Below are 25,751 nucleotides of genomic sequence, written 5' to 3'. Positions count from 1 at the left end.
AAAAAAGGGAAAAAATCAGCCTAGGTAGAATTTGATCTAGGGTTGTTGAGGTGATTAACTGATTTCTTTGATTCTTTTCTAGGATGAATACCACTTCCTGTACCTAGCCCTCCATAGTGTGTACACTGCGGAGCAGCAGATTAAAAACTTGAAGGTGCAGTCGCTGAATCGTCACGATTCTGAAAGGAACAAAGATTGGCACAAGACACGCTACCTGACAGCGTTACCAGACAGCAGCAACCTGCGTCAGATGTCGGACTCGGCCCGGAACAGCTCCCTGGACAGTGACAACTGGTACCGGGCCCGCAGCCAGACTGTAGCCAGCACGGGCACACAGCGCAATCAGCGGCCGTCTAAGTTCTGGCATCGCCGGACCAAATCAGAGAAACGCAAGCCCACCAACCCAAGCGTCACAAACGCCAACGCGCTGGAAGTGAACACGCCACCAGATGACGCCCAGGGTCCAGAAGTCTACGATTTAGCTGAGACAACCCACGACGGTCTGCCAATGGACGGTAGTCTGGACTCAGATGCCCACGTGGGCAACGGTACGCCAAGCACCGTACCAGACACCACGGTGCTACCTGAGATCCATCTGAACGGCTTAGACCACCTCCAGAACGACAAGCATGACTCAGTGCACATTGAGGACGGTGAGACCATCGCGCTCATGGGACAAATCTCGCCTGATATCTCCCAGGAGAACGTGGAGATGCCGACAGACTTCCACTTTGCTGGGACTGGGAAGAACAAATCAAGGAGCAGGGAGTCCCTGGGCACGCACAGCACCAAATCAGAAGAAACACGCATGTGACCAGTCATGTGATCACACATCACCTGACTACACACCATTCTCCATCATGATTATAGCTGTCTTTTTCGTTTCAAGCCATGAGGGGAACGTCAAATCTAGGAAAAAAATGCACTGAAAGTCCTCATGAAGTCAAATAAGAAAAATCTGTGCGACTGTGAAAGTTCATAAGTTGTCAACTTTCGCCCCCAATAGTTTGTAAATAGTATACTATGGACAACCATGCATCGTTGGTATGACGTAGTCTCATTGTAGACTCTGACTTGATTTGAACAGTGTGTTTAAATTAAAACTGGTCATTATGTAAGTTTATCATTCCAGTTAAAAAAAAACAACTAAGAAGTGCAGGATTTTTTCTGTTGTTTAAGGAGATGTTGCCTCTGTGTAATTTCAGCTTGACGTTGCGTTGTCAGCCAGAGCAGTGGGTTTTTATGCTCTGTACATGTATGTATATATCTTCTGGAGCTGTTTGAAAAGATGAAACAGTCATCATAAAAGTAAAAAATGTAAAATAACCTTGAGGTTCTGAAGAAAGAAACAGTGATTAGGTTATGGCAACAACAAAAATAAAAGCAAATTTTGAACAGGGTTTCATTTTGAGTTTGCAGTTCATGTTGTAGCTTTTTTTTAAATACTACTTTAACTTGCTGCAACTTGACAACTTCAGGCTTTGTACAATGATAATCAGACGGGTTTGCACACCGCTAGCTTATCAGTCATTGCTTAGGCATGAAGGATGGGGCATTATTGTTTTATTTTGAATTAAGTTATTACAAACATTTTGTACCTTTTTTCCCGATGAACTTGCATTTTGCCAAATCGATATTTGAAAAGTTACATTTTTTTATAGCTGCCAATGTACCTTTGTACCATTTCTTTTATATTTTGAACATTTTGGGTAAAGAAATACTGTAAGAGATTTTTTTTAAAAATAGCCCTGTATGATAAACCCAAGGGCAAGAAAAATAACACATTATATATTGTAGACTTAGAAGCAGTTAAAAACCACAGAGGCCTACGTAGACTGAATCTTGCTCCGTTGGTGTATGCCAGTATCCTAACTATGTAGAAAGTCTCTCTGTTAATTCTTCAAAAAATCTGACATTTAATAGTGGTTTCTGACTCTTCCATCATGTAGCCATATTGTTCACTTTCACAAACTTCCAACTTCACCATTTAAAAGAATACATAATTTCATGTGTCACAGACACGTTTTAAAAAATAATTGTTCTTCAAAATGTTACACTACTACACTACGACATTTTTTCGTATTTTCACAGAGTAGTCGCATATTATCTCAACTGAAACACATATGGTATGGCAGAAGTGTTTAGAGTGAGCCATTTAGACATTGTCCTAATTACATGAAACTGCTACATACGTGTATAAAGCGAGAAGAATAGAAGAGTATGTTTCCAAGATGCGATAGAAGCCATTTTGTTACCTCTTAGAATCTCGCTCTCTCCTGGCTGCCCAAGGCTAGTTTTGACGGCTGTTATATAGTTAAGCACATTTTAAATTTCTCAAGTAAGAAGTGAACTTCTTTGTTGATGACTCCATTACTCTAACCGTAATTCAGGCGTTTTATGCTATGAAACAAAATTTTGTTTGAATCGAAAATAAAGCAGGAGTCGGTGTCTGGAAATTGGGCATGGAGTGTATTGTACATGCATGTACACGTACAATTGTATATGTGACTGCAGCGTGGCCCAGATTTCGGACACGTATTTTTGTTCGCCCTATTTTCCAATTTTGTTGCCATATGCCAGTTTCATCTCTGACATTTAAAGAATACAGTGAAGTGAAAAATGAAGTTTAGAAACAGCACTTGGACTGTGTTTAGTCTTTAAAGTTCTTAACCATGAAAACTTTTGACTTCATTCAAATGGATATATTGCTTTTGAAAATAAACTTCTAGTTTTCAGCAAATGCTTCATGCTGAGCAGAAATCTGCTCACATTATACTTTACCTGACTATTTGAGCTGATAGCCTGTTTTTGCTAAATAAATAATTTCTTGACCTAAACATTTATCCAAGCTTTGTAGCTCAATCAAACTGGCCATCACGTTTGAAAAGACTGTGAATTTGTCCGTATAATTTGGGATGTGTTTTGGTAGAAAATCCTGTGAATGTGTGTGCGTGTCAGCATTGAAAGTCCATAAAACATACAGAAGTTAAACAGCAGGACCTGTTATGTACATATCTGGCTCAATGGGTCTTTTGTATATAGTGCTGTTCAGTAAATGTTAATATTTATATCCCCAAAACTACCATTTTTGATTTTTTTTTTTTTTTTTAATGAAAATTTGTCTATGTATTATTTTATTTTAATTTTTGTATTTTTTTCTACGTTTTGTTTAAAGAGTATATCAATTTTATATGATGAAACCATGACAACATTTAGCATTTGTTAAATACCTTAATAAGTAGAGGGGACAGTTGACAGACTTTTCAGTTGAACTGTTTTTATTTATTTCCTCATTTTAATTTTTTTAAATTTCTTTACAAAAGGTAAAAGTGTGTTATATAAACAGGACGGTGGTGCATTTGAATGTAATCTAAAACAATTGTCATACTTGTATAAATTAAATCATATTGTGACAGGGTGGCAGTATTACAGAATGTGTGCTGACAAAAGGTCGCCGTTTGTTGTTGAAAAGAATGGTCAGTTTTTGGTGTCTTGTTTTTAAATTGCACCAGACTTGTCAGACTTGACATTTGACGACTAAGTGTCAAATTCAGTCAGTGATGACTATTATTAAGATGAGTTTTTATACTGGAGATCATTTTAAAAAGGAAATTACTTGTGGCTCAAACACATGTAAATACAATCATGAAAATCTGCACCGTGTTTGTTGTCATGTAGATTTGGCAAAGAAATTGTATTGACTTTCTTTTGCTTTTTGCACACAAAATTATAATGAAATATTATTCCAAGTTATGAACATTTGTTAATTGTTCAATCGGGGGACATACAGGATTTCAATTTTGAATCAAACCAGTGCATTGTGGGCTTTCTACTAACCGTTAATGTGTAAAATATTTATTACTCAAATAAAAACTTGTGCCTATATAATGTGATTACTTAACTATTACTTGCTCTGTAAATGGTGCAGATTTGCAACTTTTTTCCCAATTAATTCTGTAAACTGATAAAACAAAATGAAAAGTTCCTATAGACATTTGTTCCTCAAAATTGACAGTCAACATTGATATAGCAGGATTTTAACAATCATTATGTACAGTAACACATGCGTAGGCAGACAAGAAACAAGAATCAAGAAACAATAACAAGAAACAAAGAATGTAAATTACACTAAATAAACCAACTAAAAACAAAGGTTTGTGTGGGATGTTTGTGGATGAAAAGTGGAATATCCGGGTCATTCGGAAGTAAATCATTCCATGCTCAAAATAAAAAAGAAAAAGATTTAGCAATCATTCCCAGTGTCTAAGTAAACACAGATCGATCAGAGTAAATCATACACATGTATAAACTAATAACTGTTAATAATTATGAATTAAAAACTTTGGGGGCTAGTCTTTTTGTTAAAGTGCAGTATGTAGATATGTAATTTAAAAAGCACAACTCATTATCTTGTAGATTGTTCAATTTTTTCAGTTTTGTGTTTTCATTTTGTTTTAGTATCACACGTGTATGACGTACAATGTAAATCAAAACAAAGTTCATATCCAATGATTTTGAGATTAATAAACAAGGAGCTGTGCATTATAATCTTGTGCTTTTTGGACTCTGTGCACATTTTATGGAGAATTGTTCACAATTCTAACTATTAAAAAAAATGTTAATCAGTCTGAAATTGTGTGTACTAGTACTAGGGATACTGCGAATACACGAAAGAGCATCCAATACTGGCACAATAAATATACAAGAACTAGCTGGAGTTACCCAGCCCTGAGTTTTATAAAACTCAGGGCTGGGTAACTCCAGCTATACAAGAACAATCAATATTGGGTCCAAATTGGCGGCTTTATCAGATGCGTTTACTTTAAAGTTTTAAAGTTAAGTTATTTAGGAACTAATAGTATTAGTACCCAAATATCAAACAATAATTATGATGACGCGCGGTGCATGCAGTGCAGACGACACGACTGACGCCTTGCAGCGACGCCCTCAAGAGTTTGCATTCAGTTAGTTCATGGTCACGCCGTTGCCCGTTCTGTCCGCTGGAAAGTGTCGCAAAAATACTCGAAATTTAGGATATATTGGTGCTGTAAAATGAGGTCGATTAGTTCCAGAGGTAAGGGGCGGCACTTACCAGCAAAGAAGGAGACAAAAGGTGCTGAAACACACGAAAGGTAAATTGATTTTTGGTCGCAAAAATTGTTGCCTAATTTTCGGACAAATTTCAACACGCGAACGAATATAAATCAAATGTCAGTGTCATGAATGTATTGAAATGGACTCCGTTTACGAACAATAGATGGCGCTTTTCGACCACTTTTGACTTTCATGACTTTCGAGGACCCAGTCGATGGCTGATCGAACAGTCATGACAGTCTATCGGGGGGGGGGGGGGGGGGGGGGGGGGGCGGGGGAGAAGCATGGAGTGGGGGATTTACCTCAAGGGCCGTTCCCCTCCCTTTTGTTTGTGATTGTGATCACAAACAAAAGGAAATCACAATCCTGTGATTGTGTACAATGGTACAAAGTCCTTGGAGTTGGAGAGTCAGTATTTCCTAAAAAAAAATTAGAAATGTCTCTCAGTCCTAGATTTATGTCTTATCATCATTTTTGCAATGAATTACCTTTATTGTGATGATACATGTATTAAGAAGAAAAAAGTGGCGTCAGGTTGCAATATTTTTTCGGACATTAAATTTGCAAAATATATCAGAAACGTGAATTAAAAAAGAAGAAAGAAAAAAGGAGGTGGGCAAGAAGAAAAAAATGGGTGGGGACGAGAAACAGGTGTATTACTATTAGTTTTACGTGGCCTTAAGCGCAAGGCCCAAGGGGATGAGTAAACTAAAACTGTGATTGAAACACATTCTCCTTCACTCCTCTGGTTTCATTATTAAGGGAATAAATGTGTGCTTGGTCGGTATTAATCACTCTGTTTAAGACCGCTTGGAGTCTGGGTTGTGGTAATTACCCAAGCCGGAGGCGAGGATAATTATCAGCACCCACACATGCCAGACTCCAAGGTTTTAAACAGAGTGATTAACACCGACCGAGCACATATTTATTACCATGCATAAATACCTTTTCGGTCAAACAAATCAAAACTTTTCGGTCAAAATAAACCCGATTTTGTTCAACAAGTTCACTTCATGTTTTTTTAAACATCCCTCTAGCTAAATAATTGAGTGTCCAGCTGGTGAGTAAGATGTGAACAACTCCTTTTATGGAGATTGGCGCGCGTATTGCGCTATGTCACGCAGAATGCACCTGGAGCGTTGCGTTGTGAATTTAGGACTATAAAATTCTGACTCACTGGTAGTATTGCGCATGCCTACGTGAGGATTGTGAACGTTCAACCAATAAAATGTTAATAGGCACTGGATTTTTAGGAGTCCAAATTTCATGTGACACTGGAAAAGTGTTTAAGACCAGCAAGCCATGTCTTTATCATCCGTTTAAGACCGGCCACGTGACGGGCTCTCGACTAATAGGAATGGGTAAACTGTTAAGGTATTTATGAATAAAATATAATGCAACAATTTCTCATGGTTTTGAAAATGTTAGTAACCATTCTCCTTTTTTTTCCATTCCTAGTATGTCCCGTCATGTCCGAGTACCCACCGAGCATGCCGACAACCTCCAGTGTTGGACTCCTCAAGCATCCACGGCCCTCAAGATTCTCATCTCAGCCCGTTTCTGTGCCGCTCTTCTCAGCAACATCTCTGACTGTGATGAGACTTTTAACTATTGGGAGCCTGTAAGTAGATTATTGAAAATACTCTATTTACAATTTGTTGGTTGTAGCTTCAAATCACCCCAGAGTTAACCCATTAGCACCTGTGCTGCATTGAACATTGTGTTTATTCCCTGATGAATCCATAAAACAATAGAGTGCGCCAGACTGGGACCCTGAGTGCAGAAAAACATGCAAAACAAGATCACGCCAACTTTACTCACTCTTTAGCAAACTAAGTTCTCCACAATTTTCATGGAGCAAAGACGAGGTCCTCAGTATTTCACCAGCCAAGTTTGAGGTCTTAATTCAATTTTTGAAGGAGACCATTCTTTAACATTTTGCACGTGAGAGCGAAACGAGTGATTTCAGTTTGAAACTAAAGACTAGACTGGTGCTTGTCCAACATTTTGCAAAGATTGACCCTTAAGTAGTCTGGTGGCATGACGATGGAGAATGTGTAGAAATAGAGACTGGGTGCCAGACGTTTCTTTTAACGCAGTTGATTGATGCAGTACTAAAAGGGTGGTGCCAAGTGTTGGACTGGTTGTTTCAGGTGCAAGTCTATTTTCTGGTATTGCATGTTTTCAATAACTTAAGTTTTGGGACTCTCATACATAGTATTGAGAGTCCCAAATTTTCGGACTAAGAATGCTCGGGCAGTTTAAAACAGGGAGGGGCAGTTTGGAGTTGTTCAGGGACAAATGGATTAATTAAAAATTAAACTCAAAGCATGATCCTCTGCTTACAGAAATGAACTGACAGTGTCTTATATTATTTCCCACCATGTCCTAGACCCATTACCTGATCTATGGAGAAGGTTTTCAAACCTGGGAATACTCCCCAGCCTACGCCCTCCGTTCCTACGCATACATCTTCCTCCATGCCTTGCCTGGTAGACTTCACTCCTACCTTCTAGCTGCAAATAAGGTAAGTATCCATATCCATTGGAGCATTTGGCATTTTACTATATGTCCTGCCTACGTTTGGTTTGTGTGCACTTCTCACAGTGCTTATTTATTTATTTATTTATTTATTTAATTCTTATTTTAACTGGGTAGCCCATTCAGTGGAATCCACTAGTCTCCCATGGGGCCCAGTAAAGAGAAGACAATGTGAAGAAATTACAGTTTTAGAGGTGGGAGGAAAAGCCCAGAAGAATATTCTGAGGAAAACCCACGGAATCAAGTAGGGACTGAAAACCCAATCCACATGTTAGCCGTAGGCAGGATTCGAACCCGGGTCACAGCGGTGGAAGACAAGGAAAGTACCGCTACACCAACCTGACTCCCCGAGTGCTTGTGACTATGTTGTGATCGAATCGATGTCCACTGTTGGTGTGACAGGCAGGTCCATTACGGTTCACATGTGGTGTCTCTTACATGGCAACGTTCAAATCAAAACTCTACCAAAGGGCAGATTTTGAGGAACTGTTTTACCAAAGTGTGATCTAGCTATTTGATTCATAAATCCTTTACATAGGGAGTCAGGTTGTTGGTACTGTTGAAGAGATTTTAATGCACATTAAAACCATTTTGTGTTTGTGATTATTTCATTACAGATCTTAGTTTTCTACTTCACACGATGCCTTCTGGGATTAACCTGTGCATTATGTGAGCTCTATTTTTATAGGTGAGAAAGTAATTTTTTATCATTTTCAATAAAAGCTAAACAAAAATGTCTGGAGGAGGATTCAAACCAGAAACCTCTGAAATATTATACTGAGGTTCTGCCCACTAAACTGTTGTTTGCAGTTGCTCAGTAATGTCATAGTTCTTTGGGAACATCAAGATATGTAAACCATAAAAACCCCAAATGGATTACAGCTGTAATCAAGATGCAAGTCACCTCAACAATGCTACAGATCCAACAGGTATCGATTAGAGACGACACATACACCTTTTTATTTCAAAGTTTAAATTGTAACTCTCCCAGATCCTTCAGTAGTCACAATGAGGTTTGGAAGATTTTTAAGCATTTAAGAATATAAAGAGCCCATTGAAAAATATTTCTTTAAACCGTTCTGGTACAACAGGTATTATTGTTTAGTTAATTTCAAGAGAGATTTAAGTGAAATACTAATTTTTTGTTTTTCCTTTCTCCCGAAGGGGTGTATGCAAGAATTTTGGAGCAAGCGTTGGACGTTTGACTCTATGCTTCTTACTGTTCAGTACAGGAATGTTCATATCAAGTGCTGGTGAGTGGCTTGTGCAACATATCTACCCTCATTATGACAACTTTTTGTGTGAGATAATCCCAAATTGATAATAGTACATGAATCTGCTGGGGACTGTGTGGCCTAGTGGTTAAGGTTTGTGACTCGTGATCCATAGGGCCAGGGGTTCAAATCCACTTATGTTTTGTCCTTCGGCAAGTCACTTTACCTGTACTTGCCACTGTCCACTCAGGATTATCATGGGTAATATTAATGTTTAAGTGCTTTGATCTTAGTTAAAAGTACTGTATAAGTACTCGTTATTATTAAGTGGGTACCAGCATTATCTGGGGAGTAACCTGCAATGGACTGGTATCCCATCCTGGGGGAGGGGATAGAACTATCCTCAGTTGTTTCATGATACATGTATGGAAACAGTAAATAACTGTCGGTCTGATGTGCCATATTTGCTCAGGACGGACTGTACATTTCAAGAAATTGGTTGAGCAATATTTCTCCCTTGGAAGCTTCTTGAAATTGGAGCATAATTTGTCATAAGTACACCACATCACACAGTACTATTAGCAGTCCCTGCGTTGAATCCATAGATTGAATATCTTGTATCTGTTTCATTTTACCAGCTTTCCTACCCAGCAGTTTTTCCATGTACATGACCATGGTATCCATGGCAGGATGGTATCTCGGCAACTATCCAGTAAGTTCCATTTTTATTATGCCCCGCGGCGAAGCCGAAGGGGCATACTGTTTCCGCCTTGTCGTTTCCGCCTTGTCGTTCCGTGGGTGTGTGGGTGGGTGGGTGTGTGGGTGGGTGTGTGTGTCCGGATAAATCTTGTCAGCGCGATAACTTGAGAAATACTTAACATATGAACTTCAAATTTGGTTTGTGGATTGTTCTTGGTAATCCTAAGAAGCCTATTGCATTTCGGGCCAAAAGGTCAAGGGTCAAGTTCACAGTGGCTAAAACAATAGAAATCTTGTCAGCGCGATAACTTGAGAAATACTTTACATGTGAACTTCAAATTTGGTTTGTGGATTGTTCTTGGCAATCCTAAGAAGCCTATTGCATTTGGGGCCAAAAGGTCAAGTGTCAAGTTCACAGTGGCTAAAACAATAGAAATCTTGTCAGCGCGATAACTTGAGAAATACTTTACATGTGAACTTCAAATTTGGTTTGTGGATTGTTCTTGGCAATCCTAAGAAGCCTATTGCATTTGGGGCCAAAAGGTCAAGGGTCAAGTTCACAGTGGCTAAAACAATAGAAATCTTGTCAGCGCGATAACTTGAGAAATACTTAACATGTGAACTTCAAATTTGGTTTGTGGATTGTTCTTGGTAATCCTAAGAAGCCTATTGCATTTGGGGCCAAAAGGTTAAGGGTCAAGTTCACAGTGGCTAAAACAATAGAAATCTTGTATTTATTTTGAGATCATAGGGATTAGGGATTAATTCATATAAAACCTACAGAAGACACTAATGCTGTCAATGAACGTTCCATGTGACCAAGGTACATGTAAGTTGATGTTAGAGTGGTGTTATGTCATGGAAACAGTCACGGTTGCGGGGCATTTGTGTTTGTAAACACACCTGACTTGTTAGAGTTAATTTGATGATTGATGCCAATGTCATGAATTGACACATAAACTTCATGCATGTTTCATTGCCATTAAAATTAAATCTAAATTTAGGTCACGTCCAAGTTACTGTAGAACTTTGACCTTAGCCACTTTCGTAAATATGCATGTGAAATTGCAGGCACAAACCAAGTGATTTGGACTTTCTATCGAAATCCTCAGTACCAAGTTTCGTGAATGCTTCATGCTGGCTGAAAAGTTCAGGAACCAAAACTTAAAAAATAAATGTTTACAATTGACAATATTTTTTTTACAATTGTTCAGGTTGCAATAATGAGCACAGCAGTCAGTGCATTTGTGGGGTGGCCGTTTGCTGGAGCATTAGGGTAAGAAAAACAAGAAAATAGTTTTGTTCAAATATGAATTTAAACTTCAACTTCCGTGTGTAGAGGCCTGAGAAAATTTTCTTTAGTTACCTGTACTATGACGAAGTATACTTAAGACTGCTACAAGCGCTACCATAAAACAGTAGTAGAGCAACTGGTCAAGGACTTATGCAACACGACTTGTATTATGTATTTTGTATTGGCATTCTATCTTTGAATGACTGGGAAGAAACAGTGATAGCCAGGACTTGAGTCGATGCTCCATTATATAAGCATGTCATGTGAGGTATTGGAAAAGGTCGTGACTGTAACTCTGATGTTTACTATTCTTGTCTTGTTTATAGCATCCCCATTGCAATTGACATCATCCTTCGGGAGAAGAGAGCTACTCTGTTTATCAAGTGGTGCTTGCTAGCCTTTGTCTTTGTGTTGGTGAGTTGTAACCACTGAGATATTTACTTCTTATTGAAAAATAGTGTTTACGTTTGACACTAACCGCCCTGAATCCAACAAAATCCATCAAAATGCATACCCCTGTTTTGGAGTATTTGGCAGATTCAGGATCTCTTCAATTGAAAACGGGGGAATTTTGATGGATTGAAGATTGTAAGCCCAGCGGGATTTTGATGGATTCAGGATACCTCCATATTGAGCAGTCACCAACACCAACATTTTTGGCGTGACATAATTGGTGGATTTTGGCGGATTCAGGATACTTTCTAGTAAAGAAACCCAAGGAGTTAGGGTTAATAGATATTTCTATTTAAATCGTACTAGTTTCAATCATGAACAGTGCCACTGACAGTGTAGTGTCAAATGGTGTCATTCCCCAGCCCTCGCCCCCCCCCCTTTCCTTTTCCAAATACATGTATTTCAAGGTGTGGAAAATGTAAGGATTTTTTTCATCATCCCCCACTCGTCAAAATAATTGACAGCCTGTTTTTTTCATAGAAAATATTATATTACAGAATTTGCCAGAAACGGAGTAAGGCCTAAAAAAAAGTGTTATGTTGGCGTAACCCGACCGACCCTAAAAATGCGGCCGACCCTGGAAATTTTATTTTTTTTTGAAGGGAAGAAATATAATTAAAATCTATAGAAATGAATTTTAAATACGTTTTGAAACCATTTCTGACCGTTGACGATAGCGCGCGTGGAACTTTGGAGTGCACAATGTTTTGCACCTTCCTCTCCATGACAGAAGATCGCGCAGGCCTACAGGCAGTGCGCGTGCGGAGATTGATGCACCATGCATGCATGATAGATGCACATATGTACATGTACAGTACATATATATAGCCTCGTCCAGACTGTTGCACGGCGCGAACTGCTACATACACTATTGAAAATACTTCGCTATTTATTCCATGTTAAAAAAAATAGTTCATTATAATATAAATTATTTTAATTAATTTTCCACTATTTTACACGATAACAATTGATATATATTTATTCTAAAAATGGTAAACTATTCTATAACCCCGGCGGCCGACGCGACCCGGCCGGCCCTCGGCCCGTGGTTACGCGCGTACGCCGTCGCATCATGGCGCCCGGTACCGAAGCGTACAGTGTTTCCATCAAGGGCAAATGGGGTTCTTCGGTCATTTTCGACCGTTTAATGCGGATAAATTTGAGTCTAGAGCTGGGGGTAATCGCCCAGAGCTGTGCCGATGGTGTAAAAGCCGGTTACACCGTGCTAAAAATACAAACTTCAAAGGAAGAATCGGGTCCATATAAAGATGTCGATGCAGATGAAACGGCTAACATTTTGTCTGATTTTGGATTCCGCTTTTTGATATGTACCTTTAGAAAGGTTGATGATGAGCCTTGTTTTCTTTAATTATCGTGTACCACTACCGGCTTAATGTCATTTTGGTTGCTGGGATTTAAAAAAAAAACAAAAAAAAACGACCTACCTACCCTATTTTTTCTGGCTCGTTACGCCAACATAACTTTTTTTTTTTTTAGGCCTAATGTATACCTTTCTTTTAAGCACATTTATAGTGTTTGTATGTGTTTTTGTCTTCCTCAAGCTCCCCTTGGTGTGGATTGATTCTCAGATGTTTGGTAAGCTCGTCATTGCACCCCTCAACATCGTCATGTACAATGTCTTCACCGATCATGGAGCTAATCTGTATGGTGAGTCAAAAAACCATGAAAAGTTCAATCAAATACTGACGCCCCATTTTGCAATTGGTTTGAAAACAAAAACCGACCTATCAAATTATTGAGACTAAATCTTAGGCAAAGTTAAGCAAAGAAATGATTTAAAACTGTCTTACATACCAGATGCCATTTTGAAGAAACTTGATGATTGTTGGTCAAAGTTGAACCTGTATACATGTTGAGATGACATAGTGGCACCACACAGGGAATATATCATACCTGTTATTCACGCTCCAGAGCGCAGCATTTGCCAAGTAAAGTACATATTTTGTGAGCAAAACAGGTTACCAACCAAAGTTTCATGCAAAGTATATTGAGTGTGGCTGGTTCCCTGGCTGGTTTGAGCACATACATTTTGCATGTAGCAATTTCTGTTCAGCAGCTCCATTTAATTGGCACAGAACTTCAATTTCAGGAGACATTTTAAACCGTCCTTTTGTTTAATTCAGTCACAGACAGTCAAAAATCCATTCCACTTCCCCTTCCATGCCTTTTAGGCAGGCTAGTCACAAACAGTCAGATCACAGTGACTAGTCAAATTAAGTCAACAGACAAAAGCAGGCAACTGGTAGGCACAGCTGGCTTATCAATCTCCTGCAGTCAGATCATAGCTGTATCTAGTTTTATAACATTCAAAACCAGTCAATCCTGCTTTTTGAAGGTACAGTCATCTGATTGATTTTGACTGCTGGATTGGCTTTGTTGAATTTGCCAGCCAGAGAGGGAGGGTTTCAATATGAAGTGTGTTTTGCTAAATGTTTATATTACAGCTGCATAAAAACAAATTTCTGTTTTGTGATGATTACATTTGCCATATTTTTCATCATTTTGTAATGGAATCTATAAAGTCCTTATCACATTTGTCAAGCCGGAAGTTTGGGTTTAATGAATTCACCCCTTATTCTATATTATTGTTGTTCGGTTTTTTTTAACAGGTACAGAGCCATTCAGTTTCTACTTCATCAACGGATTCCTGAATTTCAATTTTGCTTTTTTCATGGCACTGGTTGCGCTTCCCTTTTCGGTGAGTTTGAAAACTTCAATGAAACTTTTGATCATCAATATTAATTAGTTAGTAAGAATTGTATAGAATAACTGGGTTAATTTAATCCATAAAATCCATAGTACAGGCTCTAAAGCTAAATCTATTATTATAATTACTTCCTGTTTCAGTTTGCAGTCAACTGGTATGTGAAGGGGCGACCGGTATCCAGCTCTGAGCCCCTACCCCACTGGCTCACACTCATGCCCATGTACATCTGGATCCTGGTCTTCTTCGGCCAAGCACACAAGGTAAATTCATGAACAGTCGTGAATGTACACCTAAAGCAGACAGTAATCCTTGCTACAATTTGACATGAATGTGTCTAAAATGTCAATATTTTGTTCATATTGTGTGCACTGGATCCTTCCCCATGGGAGCCAGTCAGCTAATAATACCGAATTTATGTACTAAAAATATTAAACAGAGATCCTCTCACAAAACGTATTTACTAATTAATCATTTCTTGTAAGTAAATTTCAGTACTTAAAAAAAAAAACCAACCCCCCCCCTCCAAAAGTAAAAAGGAATCAAACCAGACGGTAGTGAATGTTTTTAAACGATATATTTAATGTTTGAATGTTTAATGACATGTTGCTGTGTTTTTCTTATAATTTTTCACTTTTTTTCAGGAGGAGAGGTTTTTGTTTCCCATCTATCCATTCTTCACTCTGGCTGCCGCCATCACGATGTCTTCTATACAGGTACACCACTTCCTCTGAATGTTGGAGTAAACTTGAAGATACTTTACTTATCCCAAATAACCTGATAAAAACATTTACACAGCAAGTCACAAGGGGCCTTATGCACGAGTTGGCCATGTTTGTTGAGCTCCCTGAATGTATTTCATAAATTGTTTACCTGTTGAATGGGATGGCGCCAGACTATTTATGCAGCCATATTTTACTTAAACCTGGCTTAAAACATTAGGGAATGTTAAATTATTCATTGAAGCAGACTTGAATTAATTAGTAACTTACTTGCTTTCATTTCTCTTCGCAAGCTCCAAAAATGAAGATTTTAGCTCACTTTCAATTCAATATGGCCGACTCGTACATAAGGCCCATGGCATTTGACTCAACTCTCTTCTTGTCACCATAAAGGGACTTGTGCAAAAACTCTATAACACCTTGGTCCATTCTTGTACCTTCTCGTGCCTCAACAGAAATTGTACCATCGGATCTTCACACCGTACCGACTTCAGCACTACACGTGGTCTTCCAACTGGTTAGCCGCCACGGTGGCCATCCTATTCAGTGTCTTATCTCTGTCACGCTCGGCTGCACTCTTCTTTGGTAAGGCACAGGGGATGTCATGGTCTAGTGATCACAGTAGCAGATTCATACTAAGTCTCTATAGAGTGCACATTCCAACCCAGGGCACTAGCGTTGTAGTAGAATATTTTGCCATTATTTTTCCATTATAATGAAAATGCTCTAACCTATTAGCATGTTTATTCACTGAAGAATCAATAAAATCATAGAGTGTTCAGGCGGTTTTGGGCGGTACAGTGAGTAACAGGCAGGGCGGTTTTGGGGGCTACAGTGACTTAATGATTAAAAACAATTATAAAAAAAAATCACATTTTCAGAAAGCAAATTAATTCGCTTTCTTTGTTTTAGCCCTCTAAAGTTTTGTCCTAAACCAAACCTTAAAAATGTTAAAACATGTTCAAATTGTCAAAATGTTTTCAATATTAGACCAAAGGGTCAGGTATTACCCTGAATTGTTTGTTGGCCCTCGTCTGTCAAAATCTTTGACTCTATGAAAGGTTAACTCCTAGCTTGCGTTTGGCTGTGTCCAAGTCAGACATCAAGGGGACGTATTCACAAAACTCAAACTTAAGAGAATACTTAAGTCAGACCTAAATCTAAGCACTCTGCTAACTTAAGTGGGGGCGCTTAATTTGGTATTCGCGAAAGATCTAAACACCCTACTTATCTTAGTGCTCAACTTAACTTAAGTGTTCTAAACAATCTTTCTTGCTCGTGCGCAAAACATGTACGTCATTATTGTCACATTTTAATTTCAACTTGGCTGTCCTTTGGCAACAGTTCTTTATTTATGAGATTTCCCTCAACCCCTAGAAAGTCCAATTTGTGCCTAAAAATTACAAACCAATTAAAAGAAGTAAAGCCGCCATGACACCCTAGTGCCCCTCTTAACTTGGCTTAAGACTTAAGTCATAAAAATAAGTAGGGCGCTTAGTGTAAATGTTCCGTGAATACTGCTTAAATTGTAAGACTAGTCTAAGTCCCATATTTAAAGGGAAAATACAACATTTGCAAACATCAAAAAATAAAACTACCAAATCATTTTGAAATACCTTGCTGGACTGTTAGTGAATGACAGTGTAAAGCATCCTGTAAAATCATGGCACCTGGTATACTGTCATTTTCAAGAAAAGTGCTATTTTTGTATCAATTTCCAACGCTGATCGGCTGATCAGCGTTGGAAAAAACTGGCTTTTTTTCAAATAATGGCCCCAATAGACCATCGCACTTGTTTGCAATCGATTACACACCTATGAACGGGTACAAGCCAGCTAGACTGGTTCCCTGACCTTACAATTCCCCAATGTATGTAAACTGCTCTGTTTCTTCTTATATGGAGTCAGGGAACCAGACTACAGGAAAATGATTGTTTTTCTTGGTTTTTATAGCATTTTCGAACCCAAAACTTCAAAAAAGTCAGTGTAACTATATTTGCTATATATTTCCAACCCCCGAATTCCATCCATTTCTGAAAATTACAGCAAAAGCAAATGATGTATATTCCCTTTAAGTGGGGTGCTTACGTTTTGATAACTTATGTTGTTTCGTGAATACGGCCCCAGAGATACAGCCAAATCTACTGTTAGCCTGTTCCCACATAAGTGTGATGGACAAAGGCATAGACAATGATTCAGGAAATGAGATTCAGGTGTGGACATACAATTGGATCAACTCTTTGTCTGGTACCACGCTCCTCTTCACAGGTTACCACACCCCTATGGACCTCTACCCTCTACTCGGTGGTATAGCAGAAAACAAAGAGATCCACACGCTACCCTCTGACCGACCCGTCAATGTCTGCGTGGGCAAGGAGTGGTATCGCTTCCCTAACAGCTTCTTCCTGCCAGAAAAGTATGCAAATGTTTCTAGTTTGAAAATATTCTGTTTCTCAATCAAAATATTTTGTGAAAAGGTGTTTGCATCACAACCAACTGTGGCAAATTTCTTGTTCTTTCCACATGACTTGTGTTGCTTCTTTATCCTTATTGACTTGCGTGTTGTTCCATGGAATAAAGACATTTTTATTGATGCTCATGAACTACTCCTGCAAAGTTCAGTTCATTATACGTCGTAAGTTTTAATCTTTGTCGTTAGGCATAAAAAAATAGTCAGACAAGTCAATTTTGAGCTGCCAGATGCCATTATAATGTACTTGTAGAACAAGTTTATAATATGGAATTTTGCGTCGGGGTGATGTAAATCAAATTAGGTTTTGCCTTTCACCGACGTATAAACACTGTACATGTATACTCAGTTTGTTACCTCCCGAGTGAAAGTTGGAAAAAATCACTCGGGTGGGACTCGAACCCATGACCTCCTGCTTTCTAGTGCAGACGTCTTACCGTTCGACCACAGAGCTAACGGGATCTATTGGCTGGTTCGAATCTGATGTACATAGCAGCGGGTACCGCATAAACTATTCATAATATGGAATTTTGCGTCGGGGTGATGTAAATCAAATTAGGTTTTGTCTTTCACCGACGTATAAACACTGTATACTCAGTGTGTTACCTCCCGAGTGAAAGTTGGGAAAAAAGGAGGTCGTGGGTTCGAGTCCCACCCGAGTGATTTTTTCCAACTTTCACTCGGGAGGTAACACACTGAGTTTACAGTGTTTATACGTCGTTGAAGGGCAAAACCTAATTTGATTTAGAACAAGTTAACAAAATTTGTTCCAAAAAATGTTGCAAATGGTAGGTAAAGTGACCAGAATGTCACTGTCTGAATGCATTACAGTGAGAAACACTAATAACTAACAGTGTTCAGACCCTACAATAGATGGCAATGTTTTTAGTAATTTGAGGAGGGAATAGGGAAACTTTCGAATTTAAAACAAATGGAGAATTGTATTGCTTTCTTTAGCTGGAGGTTACAGTTCATCGAGTCAGAGTTCAGAGGTCAACTTCCCAAGCCTTATGCATCTGGCAATGATGCTACTAAAGTCATACCTACGGATATGAATGAGTACAACCTGGAGGAGACATCAAGATATGTGAGTTGGTGACAAAGGCATCTCTGTACTGCCCAGAACTACACTGCCTTTTACTCCCTATATCACTCCATGCCCCCCCCCCCCCCCCCCGCCTGTTACTCCCTGTACCATTTCAATCCACCCTGCCTGTTACTCCCTTTACCATCTCAAACCACCCTGCCTTTTACTCCCTGTACTGCCCCAAACCACCCTGCCTGTTACTCCCTGTACCATTTCAAACCACCCTGCCTGTTACTCCCTGTACTGCCCAAAACCACCCTGCCTGTTACTCCCTGTACTGCCCCAAACTGCCCTGCCTGTTACTCCCTGTACCGCCCCACATCGCCCTGCCTAATACTCCCTGTACTGCCCCAAACCACCCTGCCTGTTACTCCCTGTACTGCCCCAAACTGCCCTGCCTGTTACTTCCTGTACCAACCTAAACTGCCCTGCCCGTTACTCCCTGTACCGCCCCAAACCGCCCTGCCTAGTACTCCCTGTACTGCCCCAAACTGCCCTGCCTGTTACTCCACGTACAACCCTAAATGACCCTGCCTGCTACTCCCTGTACCATTTGGCCCAAATACATGTACAGTGTTATGCAGGTGCTTATGGGTTCAGGTGTTAACGAAAAACCAACCATCTAGAACATACATTGGCAAATGGCTAGACAGCCAATGTAGGGCCAAATTGTGAGAGCACTGGGTAAACTTTCTGCAAGTTAAAGGTTTAAGTCCTGCTTATGTCAGTTTTCTTTGTTCAAAATTGTTCATTTTATCTAGTCCATGTACTCGCATTCTTGCCCACTATCCAAACCCAAGGTACTAAATTCCCACCATGCCAAGCAATACCTCAGTATAAGTATCGACAAATTGGGAGGTGGCCTTCATAGGGCTGAAGAAGACTTGACGTACCCCCAAATTGACCCTGAAACTGAAATTACCTGAAACAGACCAACAACTTTTCTTGTTCATATCTCTTACAATTGATATCATCTCTTCCTTTAACTCTCACAGCTTGACATCAACAAGTGCCATTATCTAATTGATCTGGACCTACCGCAGGGGACAAAACGTGAGCCCCGCTATGCCCTCCTGGAAGATGAATGGGAGGTGATAGAAAGTATGCCATACCTAGACTCACAAAGGTAAACACACAAAACGTGAGCCCCGCTATGCCCTCATGGAAGATGAATGGGCGGTGATAGAGAGTATGCCATACCTAGACTCACAAAGGTAAACACACAAAACGTGAGCCCCGCTATGCCCTCATGGAAGATGAATGGGCGGTGATAGAGAGTATGCCATACCTAGACTCACAAAGGTAAACACACAAAACGTGAGCCCCGCTATGCCCTCATGGAAGATGAATGGGAGGTGATAGAAAGTATGCCATACCTAGACTCACAAAGGTAAACACACAAAACGTGAGCCCCGCTATGCCCTCATGGAAGATGAATGGGCGGTGATAGAGAGTATGCCATAGCTAGACTCACAAAGGTAAAAACACAAAACGTGAGCCCCGCTATGCCCTCATGGAAGATGAATGGGAGGTGATAGAAAGTATGCCATAGCTAGACTCACAAAGGTAAAAAGACACAAGTACCCCCCTCAATGGTTACAGAGGGAGAGTGGGGGAGACCACTGGGAGGGACACTCAGTGGCATTGCCGACAGCGCCTGACGCTCACACAAAGATGCTATGGCTTTGTGTACATTCAGGTCTAGATTTAAAACGTGTATTACATCACGCGATATGCTTGCGAACCAGTACACATTTACAATGTGTCCTGTTCACTGGGCGTTTGAAAGTGGTCGAAAAGTGCCCTCAAGTTCATGCATGGAGTCCATTTGTTGATTCAGCTGCCTCAATTAGACCCCATTACTAAGGTGGAACCATGGGAAAGAATGTTGCATCCTGAAGCCTTTTTTTTTTCATCATATACTATCTCAATAAAGGTCAGTTATTGCAGAAATGTTGAATAGACATGAATCTCGGACTGAGAAACATTTTGTTAGAAAATAGTTTGAAAATGTGCTCAACTCTCCATAGACTTTGTACTCAACCAAAGAAGTGGTGTCTTAATTCTACATTCTTTCCAAACCATGCTCGCATTCAGGTCGTGCGTATGTGCCCAATGCTAATTCCACCAATAGGGTTTTCAAAATGCACGCATGCCACGACTTTAGGAAAATTGCGACACATGCATGAGTACGGTCCTACCATGATAAATGATGACTGATTTTGTTTGCAAGATTAGACTACAGATGGAATTATTACTACAAATACTTTCTTAAATTCTTATATGTTTTCTTTCTTTTGCAGATCCCATCGGTTGCTCAGGGCGTTCTATGTTCCCTTTGTCTCCTCAAGGCATGTCTCTTTTGCAAATTATGTCATTCTGAAAACGAAGCGACGGAAAGTAGTCAACAAGAAGAAGCCCAACTTGAAAGATGTCGCAGATGAGACAAGATGATACATGTCATAGGTTGGGAAGACATACTATTTTGATGAAAAAGAATGTATTGGGTTTTTATAAATTTTATTGGTTTTTTTTTTAATTCAATCTGTCTGTAACCAGGCAGGTTCACAAGGTTGGATGATGGCACATTCCTATTTTATTTCTTCAATGGCTACTGTTTTTCGTATTACAGTAACACTGATGTTGCCAGGCAGCAAATTATTTTTTCCCTATTAAAACAACACCGTTTGGATGGTTGATGAGTGCCCTCTACAATACTTTTTATTATACGTACGCAGGTATATACTGCCATGGACTTTCGAGCTCTGCGATGGCTCAGCTTGATAGTGGCATGGTTTTAAGATCGGAGGGTGTGAGTTCGAAACCAATTTTTTTTTCCATTTTCAATTTTGTGTCTTTTGTAATTTGCGGCTTTTGAGGATTTTTTTAAAAATGGAAATAATGTCCGAATTTTGTTAAGATCGAATTCATTTCTTTTTTTCTTTATATATTTTTTCTCTTGTTTTTTTCATGTTTTCATGGAGGTCAATCCCAAAACCTCATAACGTACTCTGCATTCGCTTATGTTGTTTGGGAAAAAATATTCGCTGTCAGGCGGGCCATGGTTTCCCCGTAACCCTTGCATAAACGCTCAAATTTAACATTAAATCTCTTGATTGTTTTCTTTTTTTTTAATCAATGCTTTTAACCGGACTGACTGCTACATCGTACGTAATTTTCCTCACTGTATCCATAAGGTATAATCTTTAACCCCATAACCCTACTCGCCCAATACTGCTGTTCCTGAGCCGGCAAGCAGTGAGCATTTTGACCAAATCATGTAAAAAACAATTTAAAATATATGTGATGTAGCCATCATTTGTGCAGAGTTTGTGTGTAATTTGACAAAGCCATAAAGAAGTAATGCATAAGGTTGATATAGTCTTGCGGGAAACTTCTGAAATGAACCTAACAATTACAAAAAACATAAATAACAAATGTGTGTTATGTTGTTCTTGTCTCCCCTTTTTTTGTGTGGACAATATTTCAACACACCTGACATGGCACAGAATCAATAGGTCACTGGGAATTTTCCTGAGCATTATTTACAGAAATTTTCAAAACTTAATAATTTCAACAACAACAAAACTAGAAAAAGACGGAAATTGACATGTACCGGTGTTGCAACATTGTATGTACTTCTCTATATAACATGACAAAACAGTGTATGTCTCTATGTAACATGACGAAACCGCAACCTTCAGGCAACTTTGTCGTAATGTCTTGTGTTTGCTAGGGGCCTCTTGAGTTGCCTTGAGCTGACTAGCTTGCTGGTTCAACCTTGTGTCAACTGCTTGTTGATTCTGCAGTCATCTCCCTCACCAACCTCCACCTTTGTTAATCGGGCCTCTACATTAGGGGGTGGAGGCGGGGTTTCCCACGAAAGTACCTTGTCCCATAAATCGGTGAAGGAGATGTCCTCCTGTCTTAAACCATAACTCCTGACAACCTAACTGATCAAACAGTGAAACACACATATATCAGCTAATTCAATAACTGTGACCTTGTGCTCTCCAGCGGCATAAGTTGCATGAAGCAAGAGCCTGGTGTCTGCTTCTTCATGGTTGCAAGTTAAAGTAGGAATGTCTTCTATCTTTCCTCTCGTGACCATCAGTGCCTCTTCTCCATTTTTGAACTCACCGCCTAGAAGTAGTTTCTGGTTGACTTCCAATTTTCCTTGCCGATCTTACAAAGTGCCTCCACAATGAAGTTGATTTTGCTGGTGAGGTCTGTGATGCACTTTGTCCACTGTTCTGGGATTGGTGCAGCGGCACTGTATATCTTCACTTCCAAAGCCGAAGTTGCACTTCTCTTTAAATGTTCAGCACCTTTAATGGATTCTTTTTTGGTACTGATCAAAAACCAAATCAACCTGTTTGTATCCCTCGTTATGGAGAGGAGCTGTTACAATACTGTAATACTTTGAAGCCAACGCTCCGAAAATTGATGCACCACCTGTTATAACCATCTTTACCATGGCGTCAAACAAATACCCAACCGTCAGCCCTCTGTCTGGTACCGGCCTCTTTGCAATGGACTCAACATTCTTCTCCATCTTGGTGAGCGGGACACTTTGGACTGTTGTTCGAATGCTACCATCAGGATGGGCAAGCGAGTATGGGACAGTTTATAACTCAAAGATAAGCAGTTCCTTTAAGTTGATTTCTCTTGTTTTTGCATCAACAACAACACGCCCAAACAACTGCTGATCGCCTGTAACCGAGATGAGCTTCTCTTTTGCTGTCTTTATGCTACTTTTCTTTGTCAGTGATGCGAATGTCTGAATCTTGAGTTTCGGTATGGCAGTCCAGAAGCTGACATCATTACTGTTGAATCTCTTTTAGATGAAAGCTGTCGTCTGTTCTTGACCAGATGCATAGACACTGAGAAGTTGTTGTGATGTTTCTTTAAGTAAAACCATTTCTGTAGCTAGTTTAGTGAGTGGCAAAGCTGTTTAACCCTCACTGTCAACTTCCTTGAGGCCAAAAGGATTAGACATCAGTCCAGACGTGAAGGCAGATACCAGCTTGGTGACATCTTCATCTTTTTTACGTCCCTTTGGAGACACAATTTCCTCCTTGTGCGTCCCAACTCAGTCTCTTTCCTAGAGGCCACACATTTTCTTCAGTGCTGCTGTCATTGAAGCCCGCTCATGACATGTTTGCTGGAAAGACCTGTACTTTCTCCTAGCCACTCGTGCCTGGCGGAACTCCTCAGCAACGACTCGTAGTTCCTTTCGTAGTGCCTTGAAGTTCATGCCCCTAGGTTGCATTGGTGCTAGCCGCTGTCGCACTGCATTATCGTGGAGCCCGGTCATAAATTGTGTCGTGAGAAGGAGATCTCTATTTTCGCCCAAAGATACATGGCCTCCCTGTCTCTTCTTCACGTTCTCCACATGCCTTAGGAGAGCCTCCAGAGCGATTGCATACTCCCCAGCGGTCTCCTCTGGTCTCTGCTTCCTTGCGAAGAATAATGCGATGGGAGCTGTGGCCGCACTACCTTCCCCGAACTCATCGAGAAGCTCTGTAATTGCCTCCTCTGCTGTAACCTCCCCATGGCTCCCCAGGTTGAGGATGACATCTCGTGCCTCAGCTTTCGTGTGTCTAACGACCTCGTGGAACTTTACTTTCTCTGGTTGCGGACCCTTCGCTTCTAGCAGATACCTCATATCACGAGCCCAGTCCTCGACTTTCAGCCCATGCTTCTTGGAGTACGACCCACTGAACGTTGGTACATCCCTCAGCTGATGTGCGGTATATGTACAGGGAAGGCGGGCCTTTGGTGGCGTTGTGGCGGGAGTGTGGGCATCAAGGGGATCGAATTCTGCCAGATGGAGAGGGCTTGGGTAGATGGTAGGCCCTGCTGGTCTCAGCTGGCTGCTGCTCATCACTGTTGGGTCACAATAAATTTGTCGCTGTCTTAAGCGCATTATTTCTTCTTCAGCTTCTTCGTTATACGACAAAACTTGCGTGAAACTCTTTTACGCATGGTTTTGATGGTCACGAGCTTGTTCTCACGTATGGCCGCATCCGCACTGCCTTTGTTTTTCCATAAGTTTATTTTGATTTTGCTCTGACGGTCTTTGATATCCAGCCACTCGAGTTCACGTCGGGATGATTTCTCTGAGATTTTCACAGGTGACACCTTTCAGACCAAAACAATACACACAAAATATCCTATTAAATCACTAGCAAATATGCAATACCAAAAACATTTATTTCTTCCTAAGAAAAAGAACCCACAAGTAATACACCTACATCAAAAAACACTGCAAGACAATAAAACTTCAAATACTTTGTCCACATTCACAACTACAACTCAACCCACCAATCGCCCATGATCACCAACTCTGATTTAGCTGGGGAAAAAACACATGCATATCACACACTTGCCAGCTAAAAATGACTGGAAAAAAATTCCCCATCTTTAAACCTTTCTTGAAGCTTAATTGTCTCCCAGTTCTCTAGATATAGGACTTTTAAATTTGCACATTTAAAAAGAAAGCTTGCTGTTTTATACTTAGTACAGCTGGGAAAAAGAAACATACCTGTACCAATTTTTTTTTTTGGGGGGGGGTGTTATCTGGTCTGTAGGTTCTTTTAGATTTCCACTTCGACCTCAGCAAAACGAGAGAGCTACAATGATTGAGCTTCCTCCTTGAAAAACATCTTTCCCTGGCTTGAACATTAAGGGAAAGCTAAATCTTCATCAGACAAGGCGCCGATCTGTGCAGTGTATGGTTTTTTTTAACCCTTTTAATTCCAAAAAGTATGATGCAGTCGGCAGAGAGTATATTGATAGCTAGCCTATAATAAGCAGGGGCAGGGATGTGGCGAGTCATAAGATGGATCACTATTGAAATGAATATTATGTTGAAATTATGCAATTGATTATTTTGTTCATAATAGTTTGTGTCTCTCTGGCCCTGTCACATAATTGAAAACTCAAATAAAAAACAACCAGTGTGATTTCCTTTTCTGATTACCTACAGTCTTCACACATCCAAAAATGTGTTTTGTTCTGGGTACACTTGTACCACACAGGAAGCACTCAAGCTGTGTGTCCCTGTCTAGCCTGTTGTCCCTGAGTGTTGTCCAAGATATATTCGGAAACAATTTTTTGAAGGCTTGTCCTGACTTGTGATCTGTATTTACAACGATGCAAAACACGATATTTTTGTAAGCATTCATACCTAGTACAAGGTAGCATCAGCGTGGGTTGGAAGTCTGTAATGACTGCACACTCCATGCAGTAGAAAAATCAAAATCAAGTCCATAAAACGTCGAAAAAGTTCAAAGGCTTAAAAAGTCTGATTACTGCAGATGGGCAAAACATACTGGAAAAAAAATAACAAAATAGAAAACAGTTCAAATACAAAACGAATAATTAAGATAAACATGTAAATACTACCATAGTCTTGGACAAACTTAGAAGCCAAAGAGAGACGGATAAG

General features: G+C 39.9%; 2 protein-coding genes across 3 annotated transcripts in view; both read left to right on the top strand.

The window, feature by feature from the left end:
- The window catches only part of LOC119738688 (tyrosine-protein phosphatase 99A-like), an 84,784-nt gene extending 80,236 nt beyond the window's left edge, over window positions 1-4,548 (top strand). For both annotated transcript variants that reach the window (XM_038213612.1, XM_038213611.1), the window contains one exon: window positions 83-4,548. In XM_038213612.1, the coding sequence (XP_038069540.1) occupies window positions 83-814 (732 nt within the window). In that variant the 3' untranslated portion in view covers window positions 815-4,548. The remainder of the gene's footprint in view (window positions 1-82) is intronic.
- Window positions 4,549-4,941: 393 nt separating this feature from the next.
- LOC119737652 (alpha-1,2-mannosyltransferase ALG9-like) lies at window positions 4,942-25,227 on the top strand. Its single transcript, XM_038212140.1, has 17 exons — window positions 4,942-5,132; window positions 6,553-6,715; window positions 7,487-7,621; window positions 8,253-8,323; window positions 8,800-8,888; window positions 9,488-9,561; window positions 10,763-10,824; window positions 11,169-11,256; window positions 12,858-12,963; window positions 13,926-14,014; window positions 14,164-14,283; window positions 14,665-14,736; window positions 15,198-15,327; window positions 17,010-17,157; window positions 18,169-18,298; window positions 19,294-19,424; window positions 20,602-25,227. Exons 1-17 carry the CDS (start codon window positions 5,053-5,055, stop codon window positions 20,750-20,752), a joined length of 1,839 nt encoding a protein of 612 aa, XP_038068068.1. The 5' UTR covers window positions 4,942-5,052; the 3' UTR covers window positions 20,753-25,227.
- Window positions 25,228-25,751: the final 524 nt, after the last annotated feature.

This window comes from Patiria miniata, unplaced genomic scaffold (assembly GCF_015706575.1).
Source record: "Patiria miniata isolate m_02_andy unplaced genomic scaffold, ASM1570657v1 HiC_scaffold_3, whole genome shotgun sequence".
Classification (NCBI taxonomy): domain Eukaryota; kingdom Metazoa; phylum Echinodermata; class Asteroidea; order Valvatida; family Asterinidae; genus Patiria; species Patiria miniata.
This window is presented reverse-complemented; position numbering and strand designations above follow the sequence as displayed.

Excerpts from the sequence above, each read along its gene's own strand:
- LOC119737652 (XM_038212140.1), top strand. The coding sequence starts at position 5,053 with ATGAGGTCGATTAGTTCCAGAGGTAAGGGGCGGCACTTACCAGCAAAG. Across the intron at positions 5,133-6,552 it reads GGTGCTGAAACACACGAAAG|TATGTCCCGTCATGTCCGAG; the intron begins GTAAATTGATTT and ends TTCCATTCCTAG. Across the intron at positions 8,324-8,799 it reads TGTGAGCTCTATTTTTATAG|GGGTGTATGCAAGAATTTTG; the intron begins GTGAGAAAGTAA and ends TTTCTCCCGAAG.